The 10685-nt window shown below is 54.8% G+C and overlaps 3 protein-coding genes across 3 annotated transcripts; 2 read left to right on the forward strand and 1 right to left on the reverse strand.

Annotated features, from left to right (window-relative positions):
• Positions 1 to 1797: 1797 nt before the first annotated feature.
• E0L32_000780 (uncharacterized protein) lies at positions 1798 to 3772 on the forward strand (the record flags this gene model as incomplete). Its single annotated transcript, XM_031142587.1, has 4 exons — positions 1798 to 1941; positions 2121 to 2810; positions 2861 to 2935; positions 3008 to 3772. 4 exons carry the CDS (start codon positions 1798 to 1800, stop codon positions 3770 to 3772), a joined length of 1674 nt encoding a protein of 557 aa, XP_030994314.1.
• A 511-nt stretch (positions 3773 to 4283) lies between these two features.
• On the forward strand, positions 4284 to 6420 carry E0L32_000781 (uncharacterized protein; the record flags this gene model as incomplete). The annotated part of the gene is made up of 2 exons (XM_031142598.1): positions 4284 to 4873; positions 5046 to 6420. The coding sequence occupies 2 exons, from the start codon at positions 4284 to 4286 to the stop codon at positions 6418 to 6420; spliced, it is 1965 nt and encodes a 654-aa protein (XP_030994315.1).
• Positions 6421 to 6663: 243 nt separating this feature from the next.
• E0L32_000782 (uncharacterized protein) lies at positions 6664 to 9544 on the reverse strand (the record flags this gene model as incomplete). The annotated part of the gene is made up of 2 exons (XM_031142609.1): positions 6664 to 8082; positions 8738 to 9544. The coding sequence occupies 2 exons, from the start codon at positions 9542 to 9544 to the stop codon at positions 6664 to 6666; spliced, it is 2226 nt and encodes a 741-aa protein (XP_030994316.1).
• Between the last annotated feature and the right edge of the window lie 1141 nt (positions 9545 to 10685).

A 10685-nucleotide genomic window follows, 5' to 3' on the forward strand; every position in this document is an offset into this window, starting at 1 on the left:
TCGCTGTGGCCAGTCGGGCATGGCTTGCATGGTGTCAGGCTTCTGCAGGTTATCGCCGAAGCAGTTTCGGCGTTAGAATAGTGGCCACATCGGAGTTTACGAACCTGGATCAATGGCCGTGGGGTGTTTTTCCATCATGACCGCGCCATACTGGACGGTATGCCCTGCTTGAACTGGACAGCTCGGGAAAATAACCTGAATATCAGGTGCTGGATTGTCCTGATCGTGTCGGGGTGCTGGTCTGCGTTGCAGTTACAACTCGGCAGCACTGAGATGTTGCAGCGAAGTGTTGCTTTAAAGTGGAGTCCTAGTGTGATAACGGAGGAGGCAGCGATCTGACCCAGGGCGACGATATATATATTCGCAGCATTCGCAGCCTTCAAATTGAGTGCCCAACTCTTTCAGCGTGAGATGAGAGATAGCATCAAATACTCCAGGCGCTCGCTCGGCTGTGAAGTTGTGTCTCGAGGTTTCCAGTCGGTGGTGAGGGATGCCATGATGACGCCGAGTTCCACGAGGCTGGGTGTCTCCAATGCCCGATGCATGTCGAAGAATGTAAATAGCCCTGCTAGCTGAGTCGGATCGTTTCGGGAAGAGTACCCTTGAAAATGAAGATGGATATCTGGGATCAATCGCAGAAGGCTTTCGTGTCCTTTACACGTTTGTTCAACACGTAAAGGTTTCTTTCACCATCCTGAGAATAGCTTCTTGACTGAGAACTGCATGTTGTGCCATGGACCTTTAGCATTGTCGTCGTTCAAAGGTGGCTTCAAAGGGGGCAAAAGTACTGATCTTCCGCCAAGCTGCATTGGGTGAGGGCGTTTGTCGCGTTGTACGGGGTGCTCCTTCCTTGCGTCACCAGTGAGCATCGCGCTTTCCGCTTTGGGTTGTTTGTACTGCACCTGCCCGCCTGACAGTGTCTGTCCTTGGTTCTCGTGCGCCGGCATGTGTGGTATTTAGACTGCTCCTCCTACCATCTGCGATGCTGTTCGCGCGACACATCATCCCTCAGGCGCTTACCTTCACCAACGCAAGGCTGCGATTGATCTTCAGCCGAGGTGCTGGGGCTGAGCAGTGGTGTACCCAAAGGCTCGGCGGGATGCTCCGCCGCCTCACTGCTGCGCGGACTTCCAAGCCTGTTTGCAGCGCGCAGGGAGCCATTGTTCAGCAGCCTGGCGCGCTTCCAACGCAGTGTTCGGGCACCGCATCGATACCTTACTTTCCTCACTACCTACCTTAAGGAATAGGTAGGTAGGTCCTGTGCAGAGGGCCTGGCGAGACAGAGAAAAGCGGGGCATCCTCCAAGGCCACCAACCACAACCACAACCACAAGCTCGCCCTCCGTCTATTCATCTGGCAGAGCACCTATTGTCGAGAGGAATACGGCCAATCAGGTCACTGGATTAGGCCTATTCATGCTTCTCAATTGTCTCAGCTCTCAGGATAATACTATCAAAAACTATTGAGCTCCTCGCTGCACTCGGACCAACCCAGTCCTTAGACACGAATCTCGACTTATCCGACAACCCTTCCACTCTTCCCCAATTTCTCCTTTTCTTCAACAAACACCAGCTTGAAGATCCCAGACCGAGAAGACCAACACAACTTGATTCCACCGTCTCCATCCAACTTCAAGATATTTGTTTCCGGCGTGCGCGCGCAACTTCGTTCTCATCAATCTACTTGCATCAGCTACTTGCAGTGCCCTCTTTCAACTTTTGCCGCCAGGTCAAATTCCTTCGGTTCACCACTGCTCAGAAGAAGAAACGCATCTCCATCCAAGGTTCTTCATCGACGATGCCTCCAAAGCTTCGCGGAAAGAAATCAGCTGTCTCCCAGAACCAGAAACAGAAGCGTGGAACGCAGAGCGTTGCCGCGCCTGCTCCCAGTGAGGAGCCCATAGAGGATTGCATTTGGGTCCGGTCCGGCTCTTCTTCACCTGTCAGTTCTCACTTTTTCCCACGTCTGTTTGCTGTTTGGCATGCTCCCCACAAACAACTATATCCCAACGCACTTTGGCGCTGCACATTTCTGTTTTTCATTATCCGTTCCTAATTTCCTCACAATCTTACGCTGCGATGCGCGAACGCGAACATCTGTGATTTAACATTAATCTACAGATCCCCGAGATGATGCCTCCATCACGAACCGCTCGAGGCCGAAGCGCCCAAACCCCCATCGTCATTGGTGATGTCGATGAGGACAACCAGATCATGAATCCTCCCTCTCCCAAGCGCAAGCAGTTTGTGAATATCAAAGACGACTCTCCCCGCCGGAAGCGCGTCAGGTACGGCCTGGCGACCCCCGAAGCTCACATGTTTAGGCGTACTCCGGCCCCACTTCAGCCTGTGAACCAGCTCGGTGGATTTCCCATCCCCGCCGACAGCACCAAGAAGAACACGACCTTCGAGGCAGAGAAGCTCAGAGCTGAGAACCGCGCCCTTCGACAGCAACTTGACCAGGCTCCCGCGCAGCTCGAGCTCCTGAAGCAAGCCAAGCAAAGCGATGACAGCGCCAAGGACCGCCTCCTCGCCAAGGTTCGCGAGCTTGAGCAGAAGAATGCACAGGCCGAAGCAGCCAAGTTAGGCCTCCAGCAAGATCTGTCCCAAGCCAAAGAGTCTATGGACCAGCTTCGCAACACCAACCATGAACTCGCCGCCGCGCGTGATGCCTCAAAGGCAGCCGAGGCAGAGGCCAGAGCCGCTCAGGAGCAGTCCAAGGCTGCAGAGGAGCAAGCCTCGACGCAATACCGCAAGATCGCCAGCGCTCTGTACGAAAGCAGCATGAGCCTGCAATGCCGCCAGCTTGACGTAAGTTCTGCCTGACTTTTCTCTATGCACCCTGTCTAACAAATGCACAGATTGAGAAGCTCAAGCAGGAGAAAGCCGAAGCTATCGTCGGTCAGGACCAAGAGCTTAAGGAAGCCTGGGACGAGGTATGCTAATCCCCACCCCCCCAAGATCCAGCATTTTTCAACTGCACCTTTGCTGACTATTGGGAACGGCAGACCGACAGAATCCGCAACCTGAACCGCAAGTTGGTCAGGGAGTCGGATAAGAAGCTAGAGTCGATCAACTTGCTGAAGCAGGAGATCACTGGCAAAGACGAGACCATCCACTGCCTACGGACCAAGATCCGAGACCAAACCAAATCGATCGCAGAGATGAAAGTCCTCCTTCAGCAGAGAGATGCAGACACCGCCCACAACGTTGACATGCTCCGCGCCTCGGAGGATGAGGTCACCAGGCAGCAGGAGGAGATTGACCGACTTGGAAGGGCGAATGATATTGCCCAATCCGCCCTTATCCATCTGCAGGAAACCCTGGAGGATTATGATAGGGAGGCAGCTCGCCGCGACCACGAGCACGACCAGATAGTCCAGGAACTGGAGCGAGAGAAGTCGGGCAACTTCAGACTTTCACTGGATGAGGCCCTGGATGCTTATTGGCGCAGGTACGACCAGGCTGTCCTGGACCAGGAGCAACATGATGCGGAGGGCCAGCAACTTGGGGCGGCCGTCCCGGCTGCCGGCTTGGCCTCGGGTGTGAAGCTGGAGGAGGATCATGACGAGGGAATCCAATCCCTCAACGAGGGCCACGACTGGGCCCTTGTGAATGCGGACCTCGACCGAGTCAAGTGCAGCTATGATGAGCTGATGCAATTCGCGGTTGAGCGGTCCCATAGCATGGTCGAGTTGGGCCGCGACCTGGTCAAGATTGGGAACAACTTCTACAAATTCTTCCCTGATGCCAAGGAGGAGGAAGATGACTAAAGGGGTGATAGTCAGGGAGAGTAGGAGGTTTGAGACGGCGAGACAGTGGAGTGGGGAATTGGAGTAAAGTGTTGTTGTCATATAAGAACAAGCATTGTTATACCCAAATTCATTGAGGTTATCTGGAAGAGGCCGAGGAACTATCGAGAAGTGTTTCTTCTGTGAGATGACGACCATGCAAAAATGTCTTTGCCAGGCTGCTTATTTTCCGGGCCGGTCGCCAGTTTCTCAGCAAGGTTCAGCATAGGTAGCACAACTTGTGCATAAGCTGTGTACGCAGGTTGTGTAAGTCATTTGGGGCTGTGAGGCACGACTTTGGGGTTACACAACGCCTTCTAAATATGGGGATCACAGATGAGGCTTCATGGTGACGTATACAGAGGGCGCAGTGATATGGCGAGGGGTATAAATTCCAGAAACCCCGGGCTCGAGGTCTTTGATGAGTTTCTCGCCGAACCGCGATATGCATGTAGTCCTAAATTTCATCGATTCCCTAAAGTGACCGCACGTTATGTATTCAGCAAATACGAACCACCGAGCTCCCGCCTCACAATACTCCCTAGGAAGCTTCGATTTCGAGCCGGTGTCGCCGGTGACTGAGGAGTCAACCTTCCAAGACGACACCCCACGGCTAGTCAACGTGCCACTCACACTGTCGGAAGATCCCCTCTTATCACCCGAGTCACCAGCACACAACACTGTCGGCAATGCCTCGCTCGACCCTCTTCCCCAGATCGCATCACAGAGTCCCATTCTCCCAGAGCACAAGATCGATAGGCTGAGGAAGCGGGACTGGCTTCTAGAAATCGCCGCCTTGTTCATTAGTACCGCGTCCATGATCAGCCTCTTCGGCCTCCTGCTTCAGTACGACGGCCGTCCGCTGGAGTCCTGGACGGCTCATTTTTCGCTCAACACTATTGTGTCCATCTTGTCTATAGCCATGAAGACGCCGCTGGCCTTCGTCATCGGGTCGTGCCTCGGACAGGGGAAGTGGGCGTGGTTTCGGAAGCGGCAGGGTCCCATCGCCGGCTTCGCTGCGTTCGACGAAGCGAGTCGGGGCCCGTTTGGCTCGCTCTTGCTGCTCTGGCGATTCAAGTCAAGGTACGCAGTCTCCCCCCCTCCAAGGCAGGTAGATTGAGCGGTTTCTTAGATAATTTAAACGCAGGCACTGGGCATCCTTGGGCGCCTGGGTAACGCTCGCACTCCTCGCCGTCGATCCATTCCTCCAAGCCGTAATCATGTATCCTGGAGAGCCCAGCGGCTGAGAAGAAAGCCTCTCGACAGCTGCGAGGGCATCCCGCCTCGACATAGGGGATTGGTCCTTCGAAAACGCAGCAAAGGTGTTTTACAAAAACCAGGAGTTCTTCAAGAGCTATTACCTGTTATCCGACATCCAGACATCAGCAACTTCGCTCATGGGTTTTGTGGGCTCAGCAGTCACAAAGGCTCTCGAGACACCGCCTGTGAGCTGCCGGACGGCGAACTGCACGTGGGCCCCGTACGCCTCGCTCGGGGTGTGCAGCACCTGCACAGACATCTCAAACCGGATCAGGACGGAAGCCAACGTTGGCATGCCCGACGAAAATCAATTCTCACCCTGCAAGCTTACCAGTTACACTTTCGTCATGAACTATACCAACTTCGTCGTGCCCTACGGCCCTGATGGACGGCTCGTTCTTCAGAGGATAAACGGGCTGTTCAACCAGAGTATCTGCACCGGCCTAGACCCCAAGGTAGCCGTGGCCGTTACTTTCGCACCGCATGGGACGTTCAGCTTCAAGGATTCTGAGAGACTGTTGGCGTCTTTCGTTGTCCTCCAGGCGGAGGATTCTTACTGGAAAAACGAGATACCTTGGGAAGAATCTCGCGTCACGGCAACAGAGTGTTCCCTACAGTTCTGCGCTCGCCTGTACGATTCTCAAGTGCACAGCCTAGTCATCCGCGAGGTTGCCGGTCCGGACGTCTCTGTTCGGCGCGCCTCCTCATTCAGGCCCTTCGGCATTGGGAACCAGACTCTTCTCGACATGTATGAAGTGGAAAACGGCCTGTCACTGAGCGATGGCCACGCAAGACCTGTCGACGAGAAAGACATCGTCGGGCGCATGGGCCATATCGTTCCCCGACACGACCTCCAACTCGAGATCCCCGACGCCCCCGGCTTGGCGGAAGCCGATCGCCTGTTCAACGTGACGCAAAAGAGCATAGTGACGTGGCAAGACTATTTCGCGCAGGGCAACACGATCGCCCAGATCACATACGCCCTGGCCAACTCGACCAACATCACAAAGTCCTTTGAGAACGCCGCGCAGCTCATGACCAACAGCATGCGCGAGCGCGACGGCGGCACGGTCCTGGGGCGGGAGTCGCGGTGGGTGGTCTACATCCGCATCCGGTGGGGGTTCCTCGTGTTCCCCGTGATATCGGCGCTGGCCGGGCTCTGCTTCGCCGTGGGCGCCGTCGTCGAGTCCCGCAGGCTCGAGCTGCCGACCCTGAAGACCGACGCGGTCGCGATGCTGCTCCACGGCCTCGACAGCGACACGACGGCTCTGCTGAGGGACGCGCACAGAGATCACACAGCGGATGGTCTGGACATCCTGGTGAAGTTGGAGGATGGGAAGGAAGGGCTGAAGCTTAGGTCCGGTGACTAGGGTACACTCTTATGGCACTCTGCTTACGGACGTGACATCAATACCGAGTAACGAAGAAATAATGCCTTGGGGGTATGGTAATTAATGGAGGATGTGGAAGGGCATTCTCTGTCCAATACTAATGCGAGCTTGCTGTCCCAATGAGTCGCCATGATTGGGAAGTAGGACAGCTACACGTTGCTATTTAGTAAACTCTGATGTTTCTGACAACAACATGCGCTTGTCGCCTCGTCAACTTCAGAATCATGATGTCCTCCGCAGCCTTTCACCATACTTCCAGAGTACGAGAGGAACAGGTATGCCGATAACCAAGAACAAGAATGCCAATAGGCTTGTGCCCCATCCGTAACCCAAGGTCTCATACATCCGCGGCGCAAACAACGGGAAGAGGAACCCTGTCAGGTTACGTGGGAACTGACTCCCGGCGGTCGCGCTGGCGACGTGCTCCGGGTAAGCATCCATGACCAGCGCCTGCATGGACTGTGTACCCAGAATGATCCCGCAGCTAAATATCGCTATGCCAAGGTCTGGGACCACCCAAAATACTCGATACTCAGCCGTCCACCCGTACAAGAAGAGACCAGCGGGCAGGAGAACTGCGCCAGGAATCATCACCGGGATTCTGCTCTCGGGATACCGGTCCATGAGGTAGCCTCCCACCTGCGCGCCGACCAAACACCCTACCGCCATGGCAATGTAGTGTAGCCCCGATGTCGAGATCGATTGGCTGTAGTGGGTGATGGACAAGTTTGCAAAAGTGGAATGCACAATGTATAGCACGCCGTAGTTGTACGCTAGATACAGCGCGGCGAGCTGCAAGACTGGTTCTGTCAGAAGTAATTTGCACGGTCGGAGAAGACTGGTGCCCAGGATACGCGCTGGGGAGATGTCGTTGTTGATCTCGTCCTCGGTATAGTACTCGGGGTTATGTCGGCGAAGGCGCTTCGCCTTGCGTGCGAGAATCGTGCCGGCTCGGGTCTCGGGAAAGAATGGCAGGGCGGTGGCGATGAGGGTGGCGTCGAAGATGGATAGCGCCCAGAATATGCCGCGCCAGCCTCCCAGTCTCGGCGAAGCAGTCAGAAGGCCGCCGAGAATGGGCCCTAAGGCTGGGCCCAGGAGAGGGAGGAAGGTTGCGATAGCAAAGGAGCGTCCGCGTTGAGTCTTGGGCCATATGTCGGCCAGCACGGGGAGTTCGATCTGGTGTGGGTTGGATCTCGTCAGTGAAACAGAGCAAAGACGAAATAGAGGACAATACTTGGCATGAAATGAACCGACAGCATATTGAGCGCTTCCTCCGAGGCCAGAGAAGAACCTTCCTGCAATCATTACCCCTGTGTTCTTCGAAAAGCCGCACACCGTATTCCAGAGGACATAAAGACAGCACGACAGCAGCCAGACTGGCTTTCTCCCGTACACTTCGCTCAGCGGCGCGAGGACCATGGGTCCGAAGGCGTAACTCAGGACAAAGATTGAGAGAGTGAGCTGCGTGGTAGCATCGTCGGTGTGGAGGTCTCGAGATATGGAGGACAGGGCCGGCGCGATCATAGTGGAAGATGTCATGGTCGCCATGCCTCCTAGGGAGACAAGGATTGTGACAGCCCATTTCTTCCGCTGTGGCCAGTTGAGAGGGTTTGTTGGATCTGCGGGACCACTCCAAGTTACCTGTGCTTGCAAAATTAGCAGGTAGATCATACCAAAGACAAGTCAAGTCGCATACAAGGGTTGGGTCTTCTCTTTCAACAGAGTTTGGTTCAGACTTTCCTCGTGGCCCCAGACTACAAGCTTGCATGATGACGGAAACTTGATTCGATTGTTCAGACCTGGATATCTTAACTGCTCAGTTGTGGTCGAGTTTTGTTCAACCACTGGAAGAAGTTGAAAGGCCTGCGAACAAACAGCTAATACGAGGAAAGCAGCAGAACATAACCACTGGTCTTCACTCAACAAGGAGAGTCTTTGTACTTAGCTGCATCGGAATGACTCAGATCGAGGGACAGTGAAACGCACCTAAATGATCGGGTCGGCCACAAAAGTCTCGAGTTCAATCGCAGTGGTCTCACCGTCTCACAAATCCGAGCTTAGCTCCGAGACGTGGCGACAGAAGAATTCATAGCATCAGCACGCAACAGCACACAAATCAGCAGCGCAAGGTCGGAGATTCGGCACAAGGGGCAATTCATGACGGAATACCAATGGAACGAATCCATACACGCAGCGCAGATCTCATTGCCTCGGAATAACATCATGATCGATAGCAAGACTTTTCTATAGAACAAAAGTAGAATTATCACAGCCTGCAAGTCTTCCCCGGGCACACAGTGATCGTGTGCACGTAGCGCAGCTTGCCATTCTCCAGCCGGAACTCGTGGCTGTCCGCCGCGTTCATCATGTGCTGCCACACGCACAGGATGCTCACGGACCCCATGTCCTGGTCGATGACGTAGCGCCTGTCGGTGTTGGGCTTCTGGTTGTGGTTCGTGGGGATGCCGGGCCGGCACGAGTCGTCTGGCTGGCCTTTGCCCGTGTACGCGGACCCTTCGAGCCGGGTGCACGGCGTGCCGAAGGGGATGGCGTTGACGGCCGTGGCGTTGCTCCACATGTCCATCCAGGCGTCGCCGGCGGCCTGGATGGCCTCGCGGCTGTCGTGCTTGGAGGCGGGGATGGGATCCCACTTCTCCTGCTCCACGTACTGCAGCGTCTTCTTGGCGTCGAAGAGCCAGGCGCCCGTCGTGGAGGCGACAGAGTCGATCTTCAGGATCTTGCGCCTCGAGGCGTCGAGGTGGAGCTGCGTGCCGATCACGTACGGGTTGGCCGGGTCGGAGGCAATCAGCTCGGTGTAGGTCGCGCACTGGAGCATGTCGACGTTTGTCCGCTCGTGGTCGATCTTGAGCGCTTTGGCAGGCACGCCTTTCATAATGTCTGTCGGCGAATTGTTCTCGATGTAGGTGAAGTTGGGCGAGAGTACGGGTCCCAGCTGGCCCGGAGTGCCCGAGTACTGGGATGCGATGTAGTCATCGGTTAGATCGAGAAGGGTTTGTCTGTCGCACTCTGGATCGTCTGCCTGTTCCAATGGCGCTGCGGTGGCGAGCGCCGCAAGTGAAGAGAAAAGAATCGAGTAACGCATTGTGAATATGCACCAAACCACACAGAGCACGAAATATTCACTTTGCTATTGCCCACCTGGAAGTACTAAATTACTACAACGATCGAGAAGGAATTCTATTACTTAGATACCCGGTCAGCGGTTCCTGATCGAGCGGACATCTTTCAAGTGCCGATAATTAGGATGCGGCTATATCCACAGTCAAGACGGCAAAATCAAGATCCCCCGCTGCATGTTATCTCCGCAGTACCACCACCATATATCATGTAGACTCCCAGACAGGAAGTAATCGAGTTGACTACATGCTAACCCCGCCGCGGCTGCTAGATCAAATTCCGCGTTCTTGCGTGGGTAGTGCAGTTGAAGACTGGATCGGACCAAGAAGGCAGCTGCTACATGCTGGACACCTCGGACGGCACTGTGAGGCGCTATTTTGTGGTGAAGTATCTGTATCAGCCGACGTACGACAACGACGACCCGGGAGGCTGGCGGGATAGGACGTGCGATTCAGAGACGGTGATGTTAGCGGAAGTGCTAGAGAAGTACAGGGATAGAACATTCTTGGTGTTGACTGACGTGGATCGTGGAGACTATGTGACTTTAATATTCCGAATTCCAGAGGACGGATCACGGAACTACCAGTGGTAGGAGACTGAGGCGAGCTGACATGCCGAAGCCTTTTATGTCGTTGCAGGCTAACACAAAGGACTGACCAAGAGCTCCGAGATATCTACCAAGCACACGGCTGACCAGATAACTACGCCTGGAGGCCTGCCACCAGGCGCTGAGGGAGTGGTATTGGAAGTGCCTACGACGTACTTGAGTGGACTATGTTGGAGGAATTTGACACGGTCCAAGTCCACTCCCTAGGGGTAAAAACGGATTGCTTGGAAATAATCCTGAGTTGTCTATTGCATTGTGACTGACGCGGCTTAGAATGCGTTGATTACTTTCATGGTCCAGGACAATTATCCCAACATGCGGATCAGTGATACCCCCGAGAGCCGCTTGTTGCAACTTTGCAATATGATCTTCAGGGCCCGAGAGCGCAGATGTCGCCGCCGGGCCAGTGGCAGAAGCAAGGGAGACCATTGAGCAACGAGACATGGTCGACAGAGAATCCTAACTTGGAAGTGCCGAAGGCCTTATAGTCAAGGATAAC

The sequence above is a fragment of the Thyridium curvatum genome (assembly GCF_004353045.1).
Source record: "Thyridium curvatum strain D216 chromosome Unknown NODE_3_length_876553_cov_77.224826, whole genome shotgun sequence".
Taxonomy (NCBI): domain Eukaryota; kingdom Fungi; phylum Ascomycota; class Sordariomycetes; order Thyridiales; family Thyridiaceae; genus Thyridium; species Thyridium curvatum.